General features: G+C 40.2%; 1 protein-coding gene across 1 annotated transcript; it reads right to left on the bottom strand.

Annotated features, from left to right (window-relative positions):
- Positions 1–524: 524 nt before the first annotated feature.
- Positions 525–26,699, bottom strand: srm (spermidine synthase). Its single transcript, XM_048561610.2, has 8 exons — positions 26,395–26,699; positions 17,840–17,960; positions 13,691–13,783; positions 8,561–8,714; positions 6,722–6,805; positions 5,420–5,565; positions 1,682–1,804; positions 525–1,021 (listed from the first exon to the last, which is right to left on the bottom strand). Exons 1-8 carry the CDS (start codon positions 26,523–26,525, stop codon positions 1,007–1,009), a joined length of 867 nt encoding a protein of 288 aa, XP_048417567.1. The 5' UTR covers positions 26,526–26,699; the 3' UTR covers positions 525–1,006.

Genomic DNA, 26,699 nt, shown 5'->3' with positions numbered 1-26,699 from the left:
ATCTAATTCTGAAATTGTCCCACTGTGATCCAGGTTCTCCAAACAGGAGAAACAATTGCTTATTTTCTAGCTCGGCAAGCCCCTTCAGAATCTGTTAGTACATTAACAAAAATATTAAATATGGAAGTCACTAACTGAGCTGGTTTGAAATATTTCAGTACAAACCAGGCCAGTTTGGTGTGAGGTGGGTGAGGAGAAGAAAGAGGCAAACTCACACATTGTATGTGCTTGTCTACCCAAAAGGGAGAATTTAAAACAAAAAAAAAAGAGAGTGTGACAGGAAAGTAAAAAGATGGTGCTTAAAAGGAAAAACAATGAAAAGCAGAGGCTCAAGAATAGATGCAATTCACTCCAACACTGAGTTAATTGCAAGCAGCTACTTCAACACAACAGTAGTGAATCCTATTGAAGACAGCATCACACTTTAAACCACAAGCATCCTGTCTGATATATGTCCAATCGGAAATTTGTGTCCCTTTTTGACTCAGTATGAAAGTACTTCATGCCAAATGTTTTCAGACAAGTTCAAGTTCCAAGAATTATCTGGTTGCATTTTTATTAATATTTTCTTTAAAACTTTAACCCTTTCCAGTCTAGGGCCATCATGGACTAAGGCCTCAGTGGTCCACGCTGTCAGCCATGTGCAGTATCTAAAATGCAGGTAATTGGTTAGTCAGCTGACCTTACAAAGGTCTAGAGGTCCGCTGCACACCTGGCCAACTCCACAAGAATCAGAGATCACCCAACAGTCCGGGGGTGGGGGTGTGGGGAAAGAAAATTCACAGAGCTCTGATTTCCTACAAAAAGAACGGAAACATGGCCTTTTATTCCCAACAACAGCTGCTGTTTCCTGGTTTCCTGGGCAGTCGAATGATAATTTTCCTCTTTGAAGACAGGAAAGGGTTAATTTCAGTATGGTACATTATGGGCCCATTATAAACCGATGATAGAATTTGTAAAAACTTTTTCCAGTATTGATGACAAACATCAGGCAATAGAGTTGGCTTTATGCATCAAGTGCCTGCAAGGTAAAAAGGAGAAAACACATTTAATTCTTGAGCAAGAACAAGTTTTCAAAAGCTGTTAATAAAAGGGCCAGGCCTGCAGGACTGGAGCACAAAATACAGAAATTTTGTGCAAGCAAGTTCAATTATCACAAAATGTTGCTTTTGGAATATAGCAAATAGCAGTCCTGTTGCAAAGAGGCTTCCACTTTGATCTCATTCAGTTTGAATAAAACTGATGGCAGAAGCTCAAGAATAATGCTTATGCGTTTTAATAACAATATAGAGTTAATTTAGTTTTTGCAAAAGTGACCTATCAATATTTATATTCATATGCTGAATGCATTTCACACATGAACGACAAACTAATGTAAAGCAGCACAACATTCTGTAAACATTGGTCAGGAAGTCTGCTTTTTAAAGAATATCTAACATGAACTTATAGGCCATCAGAACAGGCGACAATATAATTACTCTCTCAACAAGGGAGGGCTACATTGTAAGAACTTTGTAAAATAGGGTTTAACACTGCTAACCAAATCTGATGAGCATAGTTAAGATTAGTAGTAATTGTGATGAGGAGAGTGCTCATGACAATCGGAAGAGAAAGGAAAAAATTAAAATCAAATCATTCCAAACTTGAAGCTTATCTGAGTTAGCTAATCACAGCAAATTACCTTTCTGGCAAACTCTGGCAAAACAAAAGCTGCTCGATGCATATCTGCATTGTAATATTTCAGTTGCATTCTGTCCACTTCCTCTGCTGACAGTTGTCTCACAGGTTCACGAAAATTAGTGTCCTATAAAATACAATCTAATTAGCATACTGAAAACGAACTCCTGGTAAAACATTTTACATCAGGACACCAGGGTTACACAGTATACATGTGTATCATTTCCAGTAACTGCTACTCTTAATCGAATGGCTTCTGCATGCACTCAATGCCACTTTTCCTGCAGGTCTGTCCATGCAATGAGCTTGTAAATTATTTTCTAATATTTGCACTTCTCATTGTTCAAAGTTAACAATCTTCACTGTGAAATAGGTAGTGGATGGTTAGTTTGATAGATCAGCAAATAACGTCCACTTTCACTTCCAAAGTTATCTTAGTGCCAAATTCATCATTTATACAGGAGAACAGTACACGTAGCTACAATAAAATCATGGTATCATTATCCTGTCTGCAGAGAAATCCTAATGTTTGAAGGTTTGAAGAGGCCAACACCCAAAATCAGTGTAAAATGTGCTGATAAACCACACAATTGGAAATCTGCACCCTCAGCGGCTAGTTTCCCCTCTCCCGCCAACCGCCAAAAATACTTGAGGGAGTGATGTTGCTGAGACCAGTTAAATGTTTAATTCACAAAAAAAAGGGAAATATATGTTAGTTGCTAGTGTTGGAGGAGAGTTATACCAGATCTATCATAATCCATGAGTGAAACGATAGTGCTTGCTGTTATTAGTGCCGGTTACAATACAAATAATAAGTAGAGACAGTTGAATATTAGCATGATGGTGAAACAGCCATTTTCAGCTCACACCAAATAAGCACAATTCCTGACTTTTATTAAACTTCACAAAAGCAAAATGTTAGCAATCTGAAATAAAAGCAAAATATGGAGGTTGCACTTGTGAAGCAAGAAGCCACATCGATATATTTTTGAAAGTGAGAACAGTCAAATATGAGTCATGCAAATAGAGACTGTGCAGGGGAGCAAACAACAAAATGAGGGAGGTGGTGGAAAACAAGAGAAATTAAACTGCAGCGATCAAATGTCGTCTTTACTCGGGAGGAGGAGGATGCAAGTACAGGATTCTTGAGCACAGTGATATAAGATGCGAGGAGGTATCGGAGGTTTGGGCAGGTTTAAAAGTGGACAAATTACCAGGTCCAGAAAATTAGTATCCCAGGTAGCTGTGGGAGATGAGGGAGGGAATAACAGATGCTCCAACCCAAATCTTTAAAGTCATCTCTTGCCACAGGGAAGGTCCCAAAGGATTGAAAGACAGCCAACGTGGTTCCACTTTACAAGAGGGAGACAGAGGTAGGTCAGGGAACCATAAACCATCAAGCCTCAGGTGGTAGGGAATCTTGTAGAGAAAGCAGTGAAGGAGAAAATTCATCTCTATTTACACAGGCAAGGTTTGAACACAGATATTCACGTTGTTTTGTCTGAGAGAGGTCATATTTAAAGAGTCTGGGTGAATTTTGAAGCGGTGACTAAGTGTGTCAATGAGGGTAGGGCAGCTGTTGCAATTTATTTGGGTTTCAGCAAGGCCTTTGAGAAGGTCCCACATGGGAAACTGATAAAGGTAAAAGCTAATGGGATATGGGGTAACCCAACAAGTTGAAGCTAAAATTGGTTTCCAGGCAGGGGACAAGAGGTAGTAGTAGAAGGCTGTTTGTGTGACGAGACTAGGATCCAGTTTTCCAATTTTTGCCTGGATTGCACTATCCCTGATCAATCCTGTGCCTTTCTAAGTGTTATTAATCTTGTCCTTCAGAAAATTTTCCCCCATAATATCCCTACTACTGATGTCAGGCTGTCTGATCTGTAATTACCTCCATCCCTGGCGCACTTCTTGAATTAAAGTATATTAGCTGTTCTCCAGTCATCTGACAGTTTAGCTAGAGTCAGCAAAGTAATAAATACCTCCTCCAGGGCCTGAGCAACGTCTTCGCTTGACTTGAATTCCAGTCATTCCCATTTCATCAGGACCCGAGGATTTATGCACCTTTATGTCTGCTAAAACATCTAATATCTACTTTTTACCAATATTAACATGCTAGAGAGAATCATCACAAATGAAATCCCCAGCTATAAAAGGTCTTTCTCTTTTGTGAACAAAGATGAGAAATATTCATTTAAGACTTCACCCACATCCTCTAGCTCCATGCACAGATTGTTCCACGGTTTCTAATAGGCCCTACTCTTTTCTTGGTAATCCTCTCGCTCTAAATATACCTATAAATGCTTAGAGTTTTTCGCAATTCTATCTGCTAAAGATAACTGCCTTCCTAATTTCTTTATTTAAGCACACCTCATACTCCTGAAGGGTCTCCCGATTTTAACATTCCGTACTTAACGTATGTTTCCTCCTTTATCAAGCTCTTGAATCCTTTAACATCTAGGATTCCTTGGACTTACCACCTTCTCTCAGATATTTAACCTTAATAAACGTGAGCTGATGCACTTAGGAAGAAGGAACAAGACCACAGGATACTCAAAGAATGCCAGGGCACAATGAGGTTGGAAGGAACAGAAGGTTCTTGGTTAAGTGGGAGTTAAGAAGTCATATTGCGATGCTTTCCTCAGTTGAGGCACAAATAAGAACAGGGAGGTTATGCTGCAGCTGCAGAGAATTTTGGTTAAGCCTCAGTTGGAGTATTGTGTACAGAAGATCAGCATACAATAGGAAGGCGGTGATTGCACTAGAGACAGGATGTTATTTGGGTGGAGTAATTCAGCTACAAAGTGAGGCTGGAAAAGCTTGGATTTTTTCTTTAGGACACAGAAGGTCGAGCGGGCGACCCGATAGTGGCGTATAAAACAAGAGGCACGGACAGTGTGTTTAAGAAGCAGCTGTTCCCCTTAGTCAAAGGGTCAAGAACAAAGATGCACACTTTAAACCTACAGCATTTCACTTTAAAAAGGGGATTGGAGGAAAAGCCCTTTCACCCAGAGGGTGGCAGATATCTGGAATGTACTGTCCAAAAGGATTGTTGAGGCAGGTAACCTTTCAACCTTTTTAAAAAAAAAGTACTTGGATGAAAACAAAGAGTCATGACATTCAAGGTTATGGGCGTAGAGTGGGAACGTGGGACCAGTGTAAATAGTAATATATTTTTGAAGGTACAGACTTGGTGGGCTTCTTCTGAACTGTATTATTTGATAATGCTGGAGTCATGTTTGCAGTTTAGATGCTGGTCATTTAATTTTTCATCCCATTCCCTGTTGAACAGTCCTTAGAATCTTAAATAAAGTTTAAAAAAAAATTACATCTTTCAAGCAGGACCTTTACTATCTTCCATACAAAGATACTGTTTGTTTTTGGGAAAGGTGCTGTTGAAAACAATTCTAGTGATGCCATTTGCAGCTCCTCTAGACCCACTTCATGCCTTTTCTCTTTTCCAACTATCTTGCAGTTTGCCTTGCACCATTCTTTTTGTCATTTAATCGCTCCTGCTTCTGTAGTTCAAACTTGGATTTCATTTCTAAATGTTTCCAGGTGCGAAATAAGGCCAATGACCCGAAATGTTTTCTCAATTTCTCTTCCCGAAGGTTCCACTTGACCTGCTGAGTAATTCTAGCATTTTATTTTCACTATTCATTTCACATGCTACCTGACAGCAGGCAGAACAATCTAGAATTGAACATTAGAAACGAATGTAACTGAAAGGCACTTGACTCACAGGATTTTTACTGCACAACATAAAACCAATCTGTCCACTGGGGTACGTAGGGATAGTGCTGTATGCATATTCAACTACAGGAAACAAAGATTTACAGAATCTCCGCATCTCCTTTATGAGTTCGAGGTGCAGCCACTGACATTCACCTGCAGAAATCACAGTTAGATCAGTGACAAATCCAGGTTTCCTTTAAAGAAAATTGTCAATTTATAAAATTTTTTTTCCTCCAACATTATCCCTTCAATTTGCACAATCTGGTATCTGAGTATGCCTCAAATTCACATGGTAAAAGAACAAAACTAGTTTGGCTTTGATCTCTATTTCTAGGTTGTCGCTAATCTTAGTAAAAGCTTCATTCTCACATGAAACCTGAAACTTTCCCAATTTGTATGGCGCATAACTCATCTGAATAGTAAGTTAATGTAAACTGCACTTCTAAAACAAACACTAAAAAAAAGATGCCTAGTATTTTGTGGGCTTGTAATTTTAATTGCCCTTTCCATTTAGGAGATCAGTTGCACCTTTAGCGAAAGGATCAAACTGGCTCATTTACTTAATTCAGCAGGCAGCATTGTTTCTATACGGAAGAAACGGATTCATTTCATGGTAAGAACTTTTACATATTAGGAACAGACATGTGAAGTATTCATGTCTTATATTACATTTATCACTGCAATTCACGTCTCTTATTAATTGCATTATAAATGTATGGCACACATTTTGAATCTACAATATTAGTAGGATAAAAAAGGTCAAAAGTAGAAATTTAAACTTACATTGGTGCTTTCAAAGTATTGAAATAGATTAGACAGGATATTAAATTTATGCCAAGCAAGAGGGAAGGCCATGTATGAATTGTTGCTGATATTAAACAAAAACAGATAGTCAGACATCTTAGCCACTGACTTGGAAGTACATTGCAATCCTTGGGCTGTTGGGATGACAATGGCTCAAAGCAGCAGCCCACCACATTCAAGAAAATTAGAGATGGGCCATAAACGCTAGACTAGCCAGCAGGATCCACAACACAGGAATTAATAAATAAGAAAAGAAAATGCATCAAATTAAATTTAATGCAAAGAAATGTCACATTTTGATAGGAAGAGCAAGGAGAAGCAATGCCAAAGGGATACGATTCTAAAAAAGGGAGAAGAAGGCTATTTGAACAAATTGTTCAACTGTTGAGATAAGGTTGCATAAGCTGTTAATAAAACATGTGAAAATCTTGTCTCCAAATACTGGGGGATCTACTCAAATATAGGAACATCCTTCAGGCTACCAGAGCCAAAAAAAAACACCTACCTTGGGCACCAAGGATCCCATCTTCATGCAGGGCATTTTTCATCAGCTGGTAGTAAGACTCCTGAAATAAACTCTCAGCAGGCCCTTGATGTTAGGCAGAAAGACAGGGACAAGGATGGGAGCCATGGAAATATAAAGCGGGGGGGAAAAAAAGTGTAAAGATTATAAGCACGCTGGACTATACAAACGAAGAACCAATTTTGTAACTCATCCACTTCATTTATTTTTACCTTTTGGATTTCTTCCATTTATTTATAAATCAGGTAACTAAATTGTTAGTAGCAGCTGTGACCAGCAATTTTCTAAACAAAAAAAAAAATTTACAAAAGATCTCCAAGTGAAAGCCCAGTAACCACGAGCATTTCAAAAACGTCTTAAGCAGATTCCACATAAGTCAATCTAGCACAGTATAACCAGACCTTGAAAAGTGGGTTAACTAAAACAGCTGTACAAAGGTTAAATGCAAAACTGGGAATCACAGGCAAACAGCCTGGAAGAGCTGCTGAAAGCCAGCTGCCAAAACTCATTTTACCAAATCTCAGGAATCGCTGGTACAGGTGCAATTGTGCCATGCAAAATAAGTTTTGTTTAGGCCAGAGCACAATGAAGACATTTGTACAATTAACAAAATAGTTAGCGATATTCAAAGCATTAAATAGCAAGAAATGTGTAGTAAATCCTTTTTGTTTTGAAAGGGTTGTTGAGTGATCAGAACCAAGACTTGTTTAACGCTGCTAAAAAACCAAAAGGGTAAAGAGCTGTCTTCTAACTGTGATGACGTCTCAGCTCAGTCAGGCTATTTGACCAATCTTATTTCACTCTCCAGGTCCAGTGTCTCCCCAACCCTGCACTCAAGTGTTCTCAAATAATTCCATGCTTTGAATATTATAAATATCCACAAATCTGTTCCAAATGCTGATTGCTGTCTGAACAACAGTTTCCTGGATTCAGTGCCAAATTGATTTTGTTTTACCACTTCGCACGTTCTCTTATGTTTTTGCTCGAAGTAATTGTGAATTTACTTTTCTAGTTTACAGACCACTATTTACAACGCAGTGTCTCCTGAAATCATTGAAAGGTTCATCACGTACGTGCAAAGTTCTGCGTAAGCACACATTCTAAAATACTCTGCCAGTAAAAAGTGTAGCAATTCCCAAATAAGCATGATGAGTGAGCAAACAGAACAGAATGACGTCACTGGACATGTGCACTTTGCACATGTATGTTGAGTGCTTTCAGGGCGTCAGATTCATTACCTATTTGGGGGCAGCATCATGGCTCAGTGGTTAACGCTGCAGCCTCGCAGCATCAGGGACCTGGGTTCGATGCCAGCCTCGGGTAACTGTCTGTGCAGAGTTTGCACATCCTACCCGGTGTCTGCGTGGGTTTCCTCCAGGTGCTCCAGTCTCATCCCACAGTCCAGAAGATGTGCAGGCCAGGTGGATTGACGATGCTAAATTGCCCAGTGTTCAGGGGTGTGTGGGTTAGGGTGGGATGCTCCAAGGGTCAGTATGGACTTGTTAGGTCAAAAGGGCCTGTTTCTACACTGTAGGGAATCTAATCTATTCACAATCATTTGCTCTACAAAACTGAAGAAGTTTTCTTTCAAACAAGAAGTCAACTATGCAGAGCTTTAAAAGCCTAAGAGATTGACAGGAATATTTCATGATCAGCAATAGTTGGCAGTAATATAATAATCATTTAGTCTTTGAATCAAACATCTAAGACTACACAATATTTGTGAATATCTCCACCTGGTTATCTAGCTGAAAAAAAAACACACAGTCCAACAGACAATTAACATCACTCAATATCCACTGAGCTTATCAGAATTCGTACCTACTGGATCTGAGGAATCAGTGATAATTACATCAAATGCATCCTGGTTCTCTTTCATGAACTCAAAGCCGTCACCAACATGAAGTTTCAGCTTGGAGCTCGAGAAACCCACTGCCATACCAGGAAGGTACTGCTTAGAAACCTTTATTACATCCTAAAAAGATTGAAAAAAAAAATGCAAATTACTCAGGTATGCATTACAGTATTAGTGTTCATTAAATTTCACCATAATGTTACAGAGGTAAAATAAGAGAAAGGCAGGATGAAAACTAGATGTGTTACACTCTGTCTAGTTAGCTCTGGGATCAGGTTTGATGAAATTAACATCTTTGGGTTCTTAAAGGTCCTAGTGGAACACAACTGAGATTGGATGAAAATGACACAATCTGGGAATATGCATTTGATGTGGGAAGTGAGAACAGTTCAATTTCCCCTCACTGTAATTTGACAGTTTGATAAGCATAAAAATTGAAATACAGAATGTACAGCAAACAGGAACTGAATATTGAAAAACAGCTTGTGACATTAGAAAATGAATTGTCAAATTAAAACTAACAGATTCATAGCAAGGACGTCCATTCAAATCAGCTCAAAAAAAGTCACAATGAATTAGAAATGAAGAGGAACCATGGGACAGTTTTTGTCACCGCAACCTTGAAAACTATGGTCTATACTACATAGATGTTTCACCCCTTGCTGATAAACCACCTCCGTTCATGTGACAAAACTGACCAAATTTAGAAATAAGAGATTTGTGCACAGAATGTATAACTATAAATTGTCTGTTTTACAGAAGTTAATGATTGTAATAGTCCTTACTCAATCATCACACAAATAAATTATACTCAAATAGCAGGAAAGAACAAAACGATCAAGTATAATTAAAGCATTGTGCATTCTAAAGTTTAAAACACTTCCTGTTACATCAAAAATGAACTTGGATGGAACACTGATCACCAATTCTCTGCCTCAAAATGGTTGAAAAGGATTTAAATCTGCAAGCGGGTGGATCACTGTCATTCATGAAACATAGGTAGTATACTTTTTTCAATCTGCCAAAAGGTGAACTATGTAGCTAGCCACAAAATATTATTTTAAAATACAAACTAGGTTTGAGACCATCTTCCCAAATGCATTATAAATCTGTTCCCCTACATAACTAAGGGGTAGGCTCTACTGGAACTGTTGAAATATAAAGCCACCTCACACATTGTTGATATTGGTCAGTTAATAACGGCAGAATTCACATTTAATGTCAGGTGGTTTTAGTGTAATATCATGCCAAGTCTGACAGAGTCGAATGACCAGATTGGCACCAAATCAGCCAGGCCACCATCTCTCCAGCCGGCAGTTTGCCTATATTATTTTGCAATTTAAAAGTTCCTCTCCTACCTATTCATTTTGTGGCTTCTGATTCAAGAAAGGGAAGGAATGGATGACAATTAGTACATCAGCATACTTGAAGAGTTTTCATTTAAACATAAAAATTTAGAAGTGTAATGTTTTATGTTTCTGTTCAAAAAAATCTCAGTAAGTATTCAGAACAAGATAGACATACTTACGGCACAAATCAAGGTAAATGAATATTATCTCACGGACATTTCATAAACATGGTTACTTGAAGATCTAAACTGGGAACATAACAGTCACAGATATTTGGAGAGGCAGGAGGGATGGCAAAGTTCATGAGATAGCATTGTTAATAAGAAATGAAGTGAGGATAGTTGAGAGAGATGATCTAAAGCTTGGATGATGTTGAATCCATTTGAGCAGAGAATTTAAATGAAAAGCAAGGGAAAGAAGAATAGCAAGAGTAAATGCACTGACTGCCAACAGTAGCAATTCCATGGGCAAGGCTGCAAAAATCTAGTTTTTGTGACAAATCAAATTGGAAAGCATATCTATAATAACAACTTGATAGTGCATTAGGGATAGTTTCCAAGAGCAACGTCACAGAGTCAACCAAGGAGCAGACGACCACAAATTTGGTAATGGGGAAATGAGGCAGGTTGAATGAGTGATCTCAGAGTATATGATCTCCTGATTGTGACTGGAGTTTAAAAGAATGACAGGAGATCTCATTGAAACATATGATTCTTAGGAGGCTTGAAGGGTAAATGCTGAGATGTTTCACCTCATAGGAGAATCCAAGACCAGAGGGCATAGTCTCCAAATAATGAAGCAACAATTTAAAACAGAGTAAGAGGCTGAATATCTTTGGAACTCCTTTTTCACAGAGCTGTGGGGGTAGGGTCCTTGCATATATTTGAGACTGAGATAGACAGTTAGATAAATTGATTCTTGATCAGTAAAAGGATTCAAGAGTGACTGGGAAAGCACAAAAAAGTGAAAACAAGAAGTGTTGGATCAATCATGATCCTACTGAATTATGGAGCAGGTTTGAGGGGCCAAATGGCCTATTCCTGTTCCTATTTCTTATATTTAGGAGCAGGAGTAGACCACTCAGCTCCTTGAACATAGGGCCATAAAATTATAGGACCAGATGATTCAGCCTAACGAGCCTGCTTTGCCTTTTGATCACGGCTGATCCCTTTCTCAACCCCATTCTCCTTTCACCCTTGATTTCCTTACTAATCAAGAACCTATCTATCCATCTTAGTCTTAAATATACTCATTAACTCAGTCTCAACAGCCTTTTATGGCTGAAGAAATTCCTGCTAATATCTATTCTAAAGGGTTGCCCCCTCAGGTCTCAGTCTCTCCTACTAGTCTACTCCACATCTACTGAATCCGGACCACTCAGTATTCTGCAAGTTTCAACGAGATTCTCACTCATCCTTCTAAACTATCTCACAGAACCAGAGAGTCCTCAACACTCCTCACATGACAAGCCCTTCATCCTCAGGTTCATGTTTGTGAACCTCCTCTGGATTTTATCAAATGTCAGCACATCCTTCCTTAGGTACAGGGCCCAAAGCAGTTGATAATATTCCAAATGAGATTTGACCAAAAGCCTTGTATTGCCAAGGCTGTACATCCCTGTTTTTGCACTCCAGCCCTCTTGAAATGAATGCCGATATTGTATTTGCCTTTCTAACTGCCAAATGAACCTGCATATTAACCTTCAGAGAACACTGAACTAGCACTCCCAAGTCCCTTTGTGCTTCAGATTTCCGAAGCCTTTGTTCATTTAGAAATACTCTGTCTCTCTACTTTCTATAAAATTGTGTAATATCTCACTTTCCCAAACTGTATTCCATCTGTTACAGACGCAGTAGGAACTGCCGATGCTGGAGAATCTGAGGGGTCTCGACTCAAAACGTCAACCTTCCTGCTCCTCTGATGGTGCTTGGCCTGCTGTGTTCATCCAGCTTGACACCTTGTTGTCTCTGTATTTCACCTCACTTCTTTGCCCACTCAGTCTTTCCTTCTGCAGCCTCACAGCTTCCTCAACATTACCTGTTACTCCACCTAGCTTTGTGTCATCAGCAAGCTTAACAATAATGTTCTCAGTTCCTTTGTCCAGGTTGTTAATGTATAACATGAAATGGTGTGGTCCCAACAACACCCTCGTGGAACTTCACCAGTTAAAGGCTACGATCCTGAAAGACCCCTCTACCCCGTTCGCTGCTTTCTGCCAGACAGCTATCTATGCCTGCCCCCTGCCCCTAACATCACGTACACTTATCTTGTTTAGCAGTCTTATGTGTAGCATCTTGTCAAAGGCCTTCTCGAAATCTAAATAAATCACAGCCACTGGTTCTCCTATCTAACTTACGTGTTACTTTGTAGACATGCCCTCCCCTTAAGAAACCAGATTGACTCAATCCTATTTTTACCATGCATTTGCAAGTCTCCACAATCTCATCCTTAATAATGACTCACACCTCGCACATTCTTGTTGAACAAGAATCTACGTATATCTGCCTTAAAAATATTCAAGGGCTCTGATTCCATTTCCTTATTAGGTAAAGTCCAAAGACTCATGGCCAAGTTTTTTTTGGCTTCGTCTCCATTTTAAAATGACAACCCCGATTTTGAAACAGTAACCCTTATTTCTCGATTCTCCTCTCAGGGGAATCATCCTACAATCGCATCTACGCTGTCATGACCACTCAGGATCATATGTTTCAATTGAATCATGTCTTTCTCCAAATTATAGTGGATATGAGCTTAGCCTGTGTCAGGAGCAGCACAGTGGCCAAGTCATTAGCACTACTGCCTCACAGAGACAAAGAACTGGGTTCGATTCCATCCTCGGGTGACTGTCTATGTCGAGTGTGCACATTCTCCCCATGTCTGCATGGGTTTCCTCCCACAGTCCAAAGACGTGCAGGGTAGGTGGACTGGCCAGGCTAAATTGCCCATAGTGTTCAGGGATGTGTAGATTAGGTGGGTTATAGGGGGATGGGTCAGGGTGGGATGCTCTGAGGGTTTCAGTGGACTTGTTGGGCCAAAAAGGGTCCGTTTCCATACTGTTGGGATCTATGATTCATAAGACAACATACCCATTCCAGGAGTAGCAAACCTTCTCTGAATTGCTTCCAGCATTCTTACATCCTTCAGGAAGACTAATACTACAAACTATGCTGCATCTACAGTATCATCATCAGTACACTACATAGCTGAAATATAACCTCGCTACTTTTGTATACACTTCCCCTCACAAAAGCGTTCTATTCGCTTTCTTAATTACTTGATGCACCCACATACCAGCCTTGTGCCAGGGCACCCAGATCCCTCAGTTTTCTTTCCGATAAGTCCTATAAAATCATACCAAAGCTTTTACGTTGTTATAAATGGAAAAACCCAACCCACTTAATGCAACTTTAATTGACCAATAGTGTCATTGTATTTCAAGTAATATTAAGTGAGGACCTCTGTACATGTTTGGATGGAATGATAAAAATTTGTAAATTCCTACCACAGGAGTAGGTGGAGGGAAATTGCACTGATGCACTCAAGGGAAAAATTGGAATAGTATATGAAGAAAATAAAAGTAGAACGATACACTAACAGAAGTTGAACAAGGCTATGAACCATAAACACTGGCATGGATTAACGGGTCAAATAGTCTGTTTTGTGCTGTAAAACATCTAATTTCTACGTCACTGCAGAACAGAGAAAAGAAAATGGTTTCTTGTTCAATCAACTGTTTGTTTTCATTACCTCATCAATTTCACATTGTGCTACAGACTCCACAGCTGAATGTTTGACCACTTCCCGCAGCACACCACCATCACCACCTCCAATAATAAGTACCTAAAATTAAGAAAAAGAAGCTAATCTGAGCAATTAGAAATCTATGCTGAATAGAAATATAACAAGTTTCTTCTACCATCAAGAATGTAAACTTAACTGTAACTTCAGGAAATTACAGATTACTTAAAATCTTGTGTTAGCGTACACGCCAAGTGACCATGGCTTAGTATTCACAGTATCAGTCACGATAAACTCATAGGTTCTAGCCCCTTTTCAGGATTCACGTACATAATCCCTGTTGACATACTACAGGATGGACAATACAGCAATATTGGGAAGCCCCCCTTTGGATAAAGCATTAAATGGAGACCCTACCTGAAAGATATGAACAATTGTATCATACTTGGTCATAAATAACCCTCAACCAACAACAGCAAACAGCTTTAGGCCAGTTAACAGAACTGCTGTTCAGAAATGGGCAATGGTACTTTGTAACATTGAAGTGACAGAGAAATTACGAGGCCATTTGACTTAGAGTCTATGCTGACATTAAGACCAATATAACACATGCAATTCCAAGTACTTTCCATTGTATTCTACAAAAAAAACCTCAAGATGGTCAATCAATTCCCTTAAAAGTCATTGTCACTGCCACCTCATTCTTGGGCAATGGTGCCTACTTCATGAAGAACTAGAGACATCTTGGCACAATGCAAAGTAGCACACGAATTCAAGTCCGTTGTTTTGACATCATTGATTACCAAGACGGTTGAAGGGGCTTCAGGGCATAAAATTCCAAAATCCCATGAATGCAAGTGCATAAGTAGACTTTCAAAGCTTCAAAAAAATTCTTCCAAAAACTGTGATGGACCTATACACGGAGTATGAAATATAAATTAATAGTTGGTATCAGCAGCTACTATTTTGACATTAAAAAGACACGAGACCAGAAAATTGATGTTACACGTTTTATTGAGCTAATTAATTCTGCAGCATAGTAAATCAGGTCATTTTAACTAGTTTCATAGTCTTCAGCATTCAATGCCAAGATTGTTCATCAAATTCAGAGTTACTTTGGCCATAACACTTTAACACTATAAGTAACAATGCTTTCCTCGAGTCACGTAACTTAGTTGAACGGAGAGTTGGTAATGAAGGATATTGATGGCCTCTCTGGTGAAGGGTCTAGGCCCGAAACGTCAGCTTTTGTGCTCCTGAGATGCTGCTTGGCCTGCTGTGTTCATCCAGCTCCACACTTTGTTATCTTAGATTCTCCAGCATCTGCAGTTCCCATTATCATTGATGGATTCTTCAAGTTTTGCTTGAGAGAATCCAAATAACACACGTTAACATTAACACAGAAGGTATTACCATGATGGCCTAAAGTCATCTAAATAAATGAGTTAGTGAGAATGAAAAGGATCCCCTGAAAACCAAGAAGTAGCCTTCAAGGAAATCTCAAGAAGAACCCTCAAAAGATTTTGTTATGCACTGCACAGGAGCACTTATTCACACAACAATTCAGAATTTCATTCTATCCTCACCCATCCAACTGTCATGTCATGACATGCATAAAACTATTTCCAGCACACAGTTTTTGTTTAATATTACAACAGACTTAAATGTGTACCATTGACAGAGTACTGTCATGCAAGTTGTATTCCTGTCCTGCTGTTGTCTCTACAGCTGTGTGAATCTTTCCTCTCCACAGCTCAGCTCCTGGGCATTTCATCCCCAGTGAGGTGGCAAGTGCTAGTGCTTTTACTGCTGTCTGATGAATTGTTGGAAAATGGTAAATTTGGTAAAGTCTTTCCATACAACAGTTATCAGCTATATTCTTGAAAATCACAACTTAACTGAAGCAACATCAGAACTAGAGTTAGGCTTAAAAAATTTCTTAGCAGAAAACTGAAGTACAAGTTGAAACATTGCATGTTATCTTACCCAGGAATGACAGGTCAGCACAACAGCGAGGGCCGAAGGCCCTGTACTGTGCTGTAATGTTCTATGTTCTATAAATTCTGACGGGCAATTTCACCACTTTCCAGGGCCTTCCGCAAAAGACTGACTCTGCATGAGAGTCAGAGTCAGAGTCAGATACCTTTGGTGTTCATAACTGATCACGTATCTAGGAAATTTGTTTATCAAAACAAACTTGTTCTAATTTCTAGATGACAAGTTGATCCCTGCCAATTACCCACATTTAACCCCTCTTCCTCACTATTTACATCTTCTGACTGCTCCCAAACCATTCCTGACCATCTTACCCACTCAACCATTCAGAAAATTCAAACTGGACCATTAAACTTACTATGGCACTAGCATGCAGTATAGAAATAAAAAAGCGATAGGGTTAGGGTTAGAGAGGTAGAAATCTCAATGGCACCAAATCAAACTTGGAATCCAGCAACGTGCATTTAATTGTGTCATTTCTGGCAAAGGTAAGCATTCTGGTGATTTGAGGACTCATTCCGATCCTGTGAATGCTTCAGTGTTAAATCAATGACTGACCCCTGTTCTCATGGCACATTTGGTCCTGGGCATTTTCTTCACAGAATATTCCTGCTTCCATTATTGCACTGTTTTTATCCCCCATAGACTCTGACATTTATAGTTCAGAAGGTAAGCATTCAATCTATTGTGTCCACATTGTGGAAAGAACTGATTATACCAATTCCATTTTCCAGCTTTTGACTCATAGCCCTGGAGGCTACAGCAATGCAAGTGAATATTTAAATACTGCTGGAATATCATGGCAGTTTCTGACTCAAATCACCCTTTCATGCAGTGACTTCCAGACCTTGAGCACCTTTAGGTGCAAAGAGGTAAAAGACTATGTCCCTAGTTGTTGACCCCTCTACTAACTAGGAAAAACAGTGCTTTCTAACCTATCCCATACCCTTAAATCTTATACATATCTATCACGTCCCCTCTCAATCTTTGCTGTTCCAAGGAAAACACCACCAGCCTACTGAATTATAGTCAGATGATTCTCTTGCTCAAACAGATAAAAATTTCCTCTACACCTTGCCTTGTAAAACCACGTATTTCTACTGATGTATTAATTAGCACTGAATGCAGTACTTCAGTTTTGGCCTAAGTGTTCTATACAGACCTTGCATAAGCCCTTTGCTCTTTGACTTGATTAATAGGGCAAATATCCCATATGCCCTCTTAACTACCTGCCTTGCTATCTTCAGTGTTCTCTAGATAACCACACAAAAAGGTCCTGCTGATCTTCATTACTCCATCACCAACAAATTCCCTTGTTGCAGCAATTATTTGATGAATGTGGTGACAAATTGTTTGAAGTGAGCTTTGTGCTTTTTTACTTTTACTGGAGGACTCATTTCTGCTCCTTGTTTACCATGCAAGATGGATTTGGGTAGATAAGCTGGGCCCAGAGTTGACTCGGGGTGAATAAAACAGGTACTGCTGGAGTGAAAAACCTAGGACAACTCAATGATAACATTTCTTAGCAGAAGCTTGGGGTGTACAGGGGCAATGAAATTGTATGCCAGTAAGTAGGATTTTAGTGCTAAAAAGACTACGTGCTCAGTACCCTGGTGATCTATGTTGCCTTTCTTCAATAGGACTGATCACATAATTGAGTGCCAGAAGGGAGTCATGTTTGCAGGGAGTTTGACTGGTACAGTCATTACTTGCAGAAAAGACAAAACAAATGGTTGCATATGCTCTCATCTAACGCAGTCGATAACGGACATTTATTGGGCACCTTTTAATTTTAAGGGTATTACAAGATTTCATGCATTTCACTACTCTATATAAACATTAGCTGTTTCAGTGCATCATTCTTGCCTATCTTTAGGAGCTAAAAGAATTATTGTTAAAGAACATACAATCACTTCTGTCACATAGGTAAATTGACAACCGGCAGTAAACAAGTCAAGCACAGCAATTAAATAAGTCACTGGATAATTGGTTTTGGTAGTGGCGGTTAAGAAATGGCTCAAAACAGCATTCCTCGATTCTAAATGGCATGGATTATCTGCAAAGAACGCCAACAACACATTCAATATTTTCTTTAAAAATCAAACTGTGGCATTTTTATTCTCAAAAGATTCTTAAAAAAAGTCAGGTGAACTCAAATCATACCTTTTTAGGGTTAGGATGGCTGCAGAGAGCTAGATTTGTAATCATCTCTTGGTAAGCAAATTCATCCCTTTCAGTGCACTGTATCACACCATCCAGCACTAAGACATTACCATAGGTTTTGCTGCACCAAAAAGAAAAAAAAACAGCTTTAGTTTGCTAGATTGGTACCTCAAACTCTACATTCTAATGCAGTAATGTCACAATGGACTTGAAAAATATCTTGTAGTTAAGAGGAGTCTTGTGAAAACTCAACCTAACCAGGGTGTTAAAAAAGAAAAAGGATGGAACTCCATAAAAGCACAGGTCTAGGCCCGAAAGGTCAGCTTTTGTGCTCCTAAGCTGCTGCTTGGCCTGCTGTGTTCAGCAGCTCTACATTTTGTTATCATGGGTAAAAGTTATCGGTTTTGTATCAAACAAAAATGATAGGAATCAAGACAGTAGTTAAAAAGGCTACAGTAGTCACAGTGCTCTTGGGAGGAAGAAAAAAGGGGAAAGGAGTTAGCAAGGGTTCCAGGCGGCACCAGGCAAGTTCACGATCATGTTGCAATTACTTACATTCAACATGTAGGCTTAGCCAAACGCAAACGATCATTTTAGCATGCATATCAGATTTCAGGAACGAGCCAGTGGACTGGAAAGAATAAAAATACAAATATCTTCCCACTGATCACATAATTTTAGCTCTCAGCACTGGCTTTTTTTCCTCCCCAGTAATTGACCATAAGAACGGAGTTCAAAAGAAATGTTGATCAGAAACATTAAAATTGGGTGCATTTGTTCACTAGACTCATGCGACATTCACAGAACAAATGCACAGCAATGATCATCTCCAGTAAAAGAGATGATTTAACCACCACCCCACGATATTCGATAGTGTTAAAATTATTGGATCAATCGCCACTAATCAACATTGTTGGGGTTACAACTGACCAGAAACTTAACTGGACACACCATATAAACACAACGGCTACAAGAGCCAGTCAGAGGCTAGGAATACTGCACTAAGTCACCACCTGATTCCCCAAAGTCTGTTCATCATCTACAAGGCGTGACTCAGGACTGTGATGGAATACGTCCCACTTGCCTGGATAAGCACAGCTTCAGTTGACACCATCCAGGACAAAGCAGCTGCTTGAATGGCACCACATCCAATCCCTCCACCACTGATGCTCAGGAGCAGCACTGTGTACCATCTACAAGGTAGACGGCAGAAAGCCACAAAAAGATCCTCAGACAGCGCCTTCCAAACCTACAACCACTTCCATCTTGAAGGTGAAGGGCAGTAGATACATGGGAACACCAGCACCTGCAAGTTCCCTCCGAGCCATCTCGACTTAAAATATGTTGCTGGATCGATATTCTGGAATGCCGTCCCTAAGGGTTTCGTGGGTTAATGAACTGCCACAGTTCGCAAGCTGTACAAGTAGGAAGCTCACTGCCACCTCTGAAGGGCAACTAGGGATCGGCAATAAATGCTGGTCAGCCAGTGATACTCAAGCCCCATGAGTGATTAAAAACAAAAAGGCCATAAGAAGTGAAGGTGAGACTGAACGTAATTTTAGACTTAATGTAACAAGAGGATCCACCGCAACACATATTGGGTTCATGGGGCTGAACAACATCAATGTCTCTAAGAAATTGATGAAGGTGCTAAAAATCAAAACAGAAAAGAATCCTCAAAGCCATGCTACAGAATGGTCTGTTGAATGTTCGATCATGGAATAAATTTATGTTTAACTAATGGAGAGTTTCTTTGAAATATTAGTTACTAAAATATACATTACAGATCTAGCTAAATAACACAGTCAGGCAAGATAAAAAGTTATGTAAATAGGTGCTTGCAACATCATGCTTTAGCAGAACATGATAAAGTGCACCTTGTGGAGGCGGGGGGGGGGGGGGGGTGGAAAAAAAAACTGCTACTGCTCAGATCAATGCACTAAGCATGAATTAGAGAGTTTCTGATGGACTGAACAAAGGTTATGGTCCCAGTTGCTGTTTACCAACTGCTTATTTCCAAGATTTCCTATTTTGTTAAACTGTTCAATTTTGTATGTTAAAGAGACTGCAAAAAACATTAACAAAGTTAAATCCTAGACTTTAAAAACTAACAAGTTTATATATCAGGCAAGTTGGGATCAGTGCTGAAATATTTTGTTGCACGCAATATTAAAAAAAAATTATATTAAATGCAGCAAGTGTAAAGCAGTAGTAAGAATGAATAAACCCCTGGTTTGATTCAATCACATTTTATTAAAATTCATTTTTGTGGGATGTGAGCATCCCTGGCTGGCCAGCATTTATTGTCCATCCCTGGCAGTGGTGAGCTGTCTTCATGACCTGGTGTAGCCCACCTGCTGTAGGTTGACCCACAATGCCATTAGGAAGGGAATTCCAGGTTACTGACACAGCGCAGTGAAAGAATAATACGAAGATGATATATTTCTGAGCCAGGATGTTGAGTGGCTTGGAGGGGAATTTGCACGTGGTTGTGTTCCCAAGTATTTGCTACTCTAAGTAAAAGGGCGACGTTGCAACTGTGCTCAGTACTCTGGGTTAAAGGATCTCTATTGAGTGTCTCATTTTTGGGCCTGTGTTATGACAGGAAACATTCAGGAGACCAGCCAAGAGCCGTCAAACAGCACTTATATCCATGAGATCTATGTTTACCAAACTTCATAGTTACTGTGTAAATCACTCAAATAGATAGGATACAAACAGGAAAAGCTGACAGGTTGAGTGGTTACTGCTTTGAAAATAAAAACCTGCAAAGCTCATTTAAGTGAAATAGCACCAGGAACTCTGGAATAACTCCAAACCAAGAATACTGTTTGTATTAGCAAGTGAGCCAAGTTATAAGTTCTGTTGATTCAGCTCCTATCTGCCAGAGTGAGCAAAATTAAATGCCACGTGTAAGAAGTCCAGCATTTTTAAAAAAAAAAAAGGATGCTGGCAGATACCACAAGCGTAAAATTACCGTAAATTTTTGTATTTTTTTTAATGAATGTAACAATGAAAAAGTTGTAGTAAAATGAGATACCTGTCAGAGAATGTCAAATTATTGGAAATAAAGATATAATTTTCAGACGTTTCGTCACCATTCTAGGTAACATTAGTGAGCCTCCGACGAAGCGCTGGTGTTATGTCCCGCTTTCTATTTATATGGTTAGGTTTCCTTGGGTTGGTGAGGTCATTTCCTGTGCTGGTGATGTCATTTCCTGTTCTTTTTCTCAGGGGATGGTAGATTGATTTGGAGCCAATGTGTTTGTTGATGGAGTTCCGGTTGGAATGCCATGCTTCTAGGAATTCTCGTGCATGTCTCTGTTTGGCTTGTCCTAGGATGGATGTGTTGTCCCAATCAAAGTGGTGTCCTTCCTTATCTGTATGTAAGGATACGAGTGGCAGTGGGTCATGTCGTTTTGTGGCTAGTTGATGTTCATGTATCCTGGTGGCTAGATTCCTGCCAGTTTGTCCTATGTAGTGTTTGTCACAGTTCTTGCAAGGTATTTTGTAGATGATGTTCGTTTTATTTGTTGTCTGTATAGGGTCTTTTAAGTTCATTAGCTGCTGTTTTGGTGGGTTTGTGGGCTACCATGATACCAAGAGGTCTGAGTAGTCTGGCAGTCATTTCGGAAATGTCTTTGATGTAGGGGAGAGTGGTTATGGTTTCTGAGCCCGTTTTGTCTGTTTGTTTGGGTTTATTGCTGAGGAATCAGCCAACTGTGTTCATAGGGTACCCGTTCTTTTTGAATACATTATATAGGTGATTTTCCTCTGCTCTGCGTAGTTCCTTTCTGCTGCAGTGTGTGGTGGCTCGTTGGAATAATGTTCTAATGCAGCTTCGTTTGTGGGTGTTGGGATGGTTGCTCCTGTAGTTCAGTATTTGGTCCGTATGTGTTGTTTTCCTGTAGACGCTGGTTTGAAGTTCCCCATTGACTGTTCGCTCTACTGTGACATCTAGGAATGGCAGTTTGTTGTTGTTTTCCTCCTCTTTTGTGAATGTTATGCCAGTAAGGGTATTATTGATGGTCTCGAATGTTTCCTCTAATTTGTTTTGTTTAGTGATGACAAAGGTGTCATCCACATAGTGGACCCAAAGTTTGGGTTGGATGATTGGCAGAGCTGTTTGTTCGAGTCTCTGCATTACTGCCTCTGCTAAGAACCCTGATATCAGAGATCCCATGGGTGTACCGGTGGTTTGTCTGTAGGTTTTGTTATTGAAAGTGAAGTGGGTGGTGAGGCATAGGTCCACTAGCTTGATGATGTTGTCTTTGCTGATGAGGTTGGTGGTGTCTGGTGTATGTGTCTTCTGTTCTTCTAATAGTGTCATCAGTGTTTCTATGGCCAGGTTGATGTGGATGGAGGTGAACAGGGCTGTTACGTCAAAGGAGACCATTATTTCATCCTCTTCTATCTTGGCGTCTTTGACGGTGTTCAGGAATTCTTGGGCGATAGACCTGACCCCACAACTAGAGAATCGAATCACAGCCTTACTCAAAAAAACTTCAAAAATCTGGAGAATTAAACAAGAGAGACTTCCAAAAAATGAAACCAGATGGATCCAACATACCACGCTTCTACGGACTACCAAAAATTCACAAACCAGAAGCCCCCCCTCAGGCCCATAGTGTCGCTACCTGGAACACCAACCTACAGATTAGCCAAGGAACTACACCAAAGACTAAAACACCTAGTCGAAGACTCCCACCACTCCATTCGCTCCACCCAAGAATTCCTGAACACCAAAGACACCAAGATAGAAGAGGATGAAATAATGGTCTCCTATGACGTAACAGCCCTGTTCACATCCATCAACATCAACTTGGCCATAGAAACACTGATGACACTATTAGAAGAACAGAAGACACATACACCAGACACCACCAACCTCATCAGCAAGGACATCATCAAGCTAGTGGACCTATGCCTCACCACCCACTTCACTTTCAATAACAAAACCTACAGACAAAGCAACGGTACACCCATGAGATCACCGATATCAGGGTTCTTAGCAGAGGCAGTAATGCAGAGACTCGAACTAACAGCTCTGCTAATCATCCAACCCAAACTTTGGGTCCGCTATGTGGATGACACCTTTATCATCACTAAACAAAACAAATTAGAGGAAACATTCGAGACCATCAATAATACCCTTACTGGCATAACATTCACAAAAGAGAAGGAAAACAACAACAAACTGCCATTCCTAGATGTCACAGTAGAGCGAACAGTCAATGGGGAACTTCAAACCAGCATCTACAGGAAAACAACACATACGGACCAAATACTGAACTACAGGAGCAACCATCCCAACACCCACAAACGAAGCTGCATTAGAACATTATTCCAACGAGCCACCACACACTGCAGCAGAAAGGAACTACGCAGAGCAGAGGAAAATCACCTATATAATGTATTCAAAAAGAACGGGTACCCTATGAACACAGTTGGCTGATTCCTCAGCAATAAACCCAAACAAACAGACAAAACGGGCTCAGAAACCATAACCACTCTCCCCTACATCAAAGACATTTCCGAAATGACTGCCAGACTACTCAGACCTCTTGGTATCATGGTAGCCCACAAACCCACCAAAACAGCAGCTAATGAACTTAAAAGACCCTATACAGACAACAAATAAAACGAACATCATCTACAAAATACCTTGCAAGAACTGTGACAAACACTACATAGGACAAACTGGCAGGAATCTAGCCACCAGGATACATGAACATCAACTAGCCACAAAACGACATGACCCACTGCCACTCGTATCCTTACATACAGATAAGGAAGGACACCACTTTGATTGGGACAACACATCCATCCTAGGACAAGCCAAACAGAGACATGCACGAGAATTCCTAGAAGCATGGCATTCCAACCGGAACTCCATCAACAAACACATTGGCTCCAAATCAATCTACCATCCCCTGAGAAAAAGAACAGGAAATGACATCACCAAACCAAGGAAACCTAACCAGATAAATAGAAAGCAGGACATAACACCAGCGCTTCGTCGGAGGCTCACTGATGATGTTACCTAGAATGGTGACGAAATGTCTGAAAACTAACCTTCCAGCTCAGTGAGCAAACTCACATTCAGAACCTCAACCTGAGCTACAAATCTTCTCAAAACTTGCTATAAAGATATAATGCTCAGAAGAGGGTCATTGTCCATCATGTCAAAGCTAACCAGTCTGTTATATTAAAGAGACTATGGCCTCCAAACACTGTTCATTTAATCATTGTTGTTTCACAGTCCCACAACATTCAAGCACACTATTCATGCTGTAGTCTATTTGGTTTTGAGATGAGGTGCAAGAGCGCATTTAAAACCCCATATTGATTAATTATACAGACCCTCTAGTGAAGGATTCATCCATATTAGCAAAATTAAGCAGTAGCAAATCACAGAGCCATCATGTTCCCCAAGTATGGTGAAAGACACTTTTCTATTGGTTTAGCTTCACTTTGAAGAAGTAAACTCCAGAGGATGACTGGTTTCCCAAAAAAATTTCAGAGTTCTCATGGAAAGAGGGAAGCATTGACTACAGAGGCTAGGACGTTAAATGTCTTCAAGGTGGAAACTGATAAATTCTTGATCTCACAAGGAATTAAGGGCTATGGGGAGAGAGTGCAGCGAAGTGGAGTTGAAATGCCCATCAGCCATGATTAAATGGCAGAGTGGACTCGATAGGCTGAATGGCCTTACTTCCACTCCTATGCCTTATGGATTATATAGAAGTAAGGAACCACCTAAGCACACCTCCAGAAACCTCTAGATTTCTTAATCCACCACCATAAATCACATTCTTAAAAAGCAACAACTTTTGAATTACACGTTATTTAACATGCTCGAGTTTCTCCAGTTTAGGTTCCTGAAATTGCCATACAAAAGCAGAAGTGGAAAGCAACTGCTGAACAGGCTGCTTTCCTTCAATTAGGACTGCAATCAGTGCCATTCCTGAGAAGCTCAGTTTTTTCCACGCCTCCTCCACATGTTTACAGTTTTTGTTTATGTACAGTGTTTTGATACAAAATTTATGAAATGGATTTGGGCTCACAAGGGATATTTTCAAAAAGTTTGCAAATCGAGAAAACTCGTGAAGAGGATAACAACAAACTTTAAGGCTGATGGTGGTGGGGCAGGGGAAGCAACCTATGAATTAAACAAAGTAAACTTTGAAAAAAAGGGGGTCAGGATAAAGCAACAACGGGAGGGGTGGGTTGAGATGTATCTATGTGGTAGGATAAGGCAAGATAGGAAAACTGATAAAAAGCATAGAAATAAAGAAGATTCAAAAATATCACTGGATATTCCAAGTTTCAGCATTGTGACCAATACTGAGACAGAACACTATTTGAGGCTTTGATATTAGTCCTAAAGTAGGCGCAACAGAAATATAATAGAGCAATAGGAAGAATAAAGTATTTCAGTTAAATGGAGAAACTGATTTGCTGCCATCCAAGATTTGAACAGAAACAGATAGTCAGAAAGGTCAGGGATGGGAGGATACGGAAGCCTTTCTTTGTTGACATTATTTTGTTCATGTTAACTAGAAATGTACCAAGAACCAACAGAAAGGAAAAGTAAATTGCTGAAGTGTTACCAAGGTAACAAAGTGTGAAGCTGGATGAACACAGCAGGCCAAGCAGCACCTCAGGAGCACAAAAGCTTGTTCTCCTGCGATGCTGCTTGGCCTGCTGCGTTCATCCAGCTTCACACTTTGTTATCTTGGATTCTCCAGCATCTGCAGTTCCCATCATTGCTGAAGTGTTACATTCTGCAGTAGACCTCACGAAGGATCAGCACAAGTAAACACTGTAAAACTCAAATGAGAATTCAAAGATTAAACAGAGCCACAGATTAAACTCTTGAGGTCTTACTGACATGATGTTAACTGCCTTGCGGCTCACATAGTAATCTACAGATTATCAACATCACAATTCTGTGTTTTAGTTTAGGTTTCCAGCAGAAGAATCCCTAGTCCTAGCCATTACTAGCACTTATCACCTTGACCATAGGAACGACACCCTTCCCCATGTACACATTTCACTCAGACAAGACCCTGCTCTCGCAACCACATGTACTGCATTCCCTATTTCCCACTCCCCAGCTTGACTCGTCCCCTGTACCATGGGTCTGTGGCCAGTGTGCCCACAGCAGAGCCGATACCCAAAGTTGGAAGTTGGACAGCCCAGTGACTTCATTTGGTGGTTGTTAAGAAAATCCACTGAATAATGAAAGAATTGGCAGCCGAGTGACAGAGCCAGTTGAGCAAAAAATCAAGCACGTCTCCAGACCAAGCTATGAAAGGCTGATTTTTATTTTATAAAATGGAAAAATGAGCAAATTGAGAATAAAACAGACGTTACACTTTAAACAACGGAGGGAAAAGACTCCATCTGATCTGTCAGGACAGTACAGGCCCGGACTGTGCCTGAGGAATGTACACCTGCCCTCAATTATAACCCCATGAGCGGGTACATTTTCATTCAAAAACTTTGTTTTTCTTAAAAAAATGTCCCCAAATATGCTGTAAATTGCTGACCTTTTGAAGACAACCACATCTTGGAAAGGGGACCTCTGGTTGTAAAGGATTTTATCCACCTCCAGGGACATGGCTTGGCCCGGCCACAGGCTGGAGGTTTCGGTGAACCAGCCGTTCTTGATGGCGTCCATGGCTGGCTAACGGCCGGTCTCGGTGGGTGAGTGGGTCACTGTGGTCGGTTATCGACACTCACACAGCAGGCTGACGGTCGGGGGTTTACAAGGGACTACTGGGCCTCGCCGCCCAACTTTATCCCGGGCTGCCGGCTAAGCGACGGCCCGTTCCGCCAATCAGCAGCCCCGGAC

This window comes from Stegostoma tigrinum, chromosome 28 (assembly GCF_030684315.1).
Source record: "Stegostoma tigrinum isolate sSteTig4 chromosome 28, sSteTig4.hap1, whole genome shotgun sequence".
Lineage (NCBI taxonomy): Eukaryota > Metazoa > Chordata > Chondrichthyes > Orectolobiformes > Stegostomatidae > Stegostoma > Stegostoma tigrinum.
Note: the sequence above shows the minus strand (reverse complement) of the source record. Positions and strands in the feature narration are given on the sequence as shown.

Excerpts from the sequence above, each read along its gene's own strand:
- srm (XM_048561610.2), bottom strand. The coding sequence starts at position 26,525 with ATGGACGCCATCAAGAACGGCTGGTTCACCGAAACCTCCAGCCTGTGG. Across the intron at positions 17,961-26,394 it reads GATGTGGTTGTCTTCAAAAG|CAAAACCTATGGTAATGTCT; the intron begins GTCAGCAATTTA and ends TTTTTGGTGCAG. Across the intron at positions 8,715-13,690 it reads CACAATGTGAAATTGATGAG|GATGTAATAAAGGTTTCTAA; the intron begins GTAATGAAAACA and ends CAATCTTTTTAG.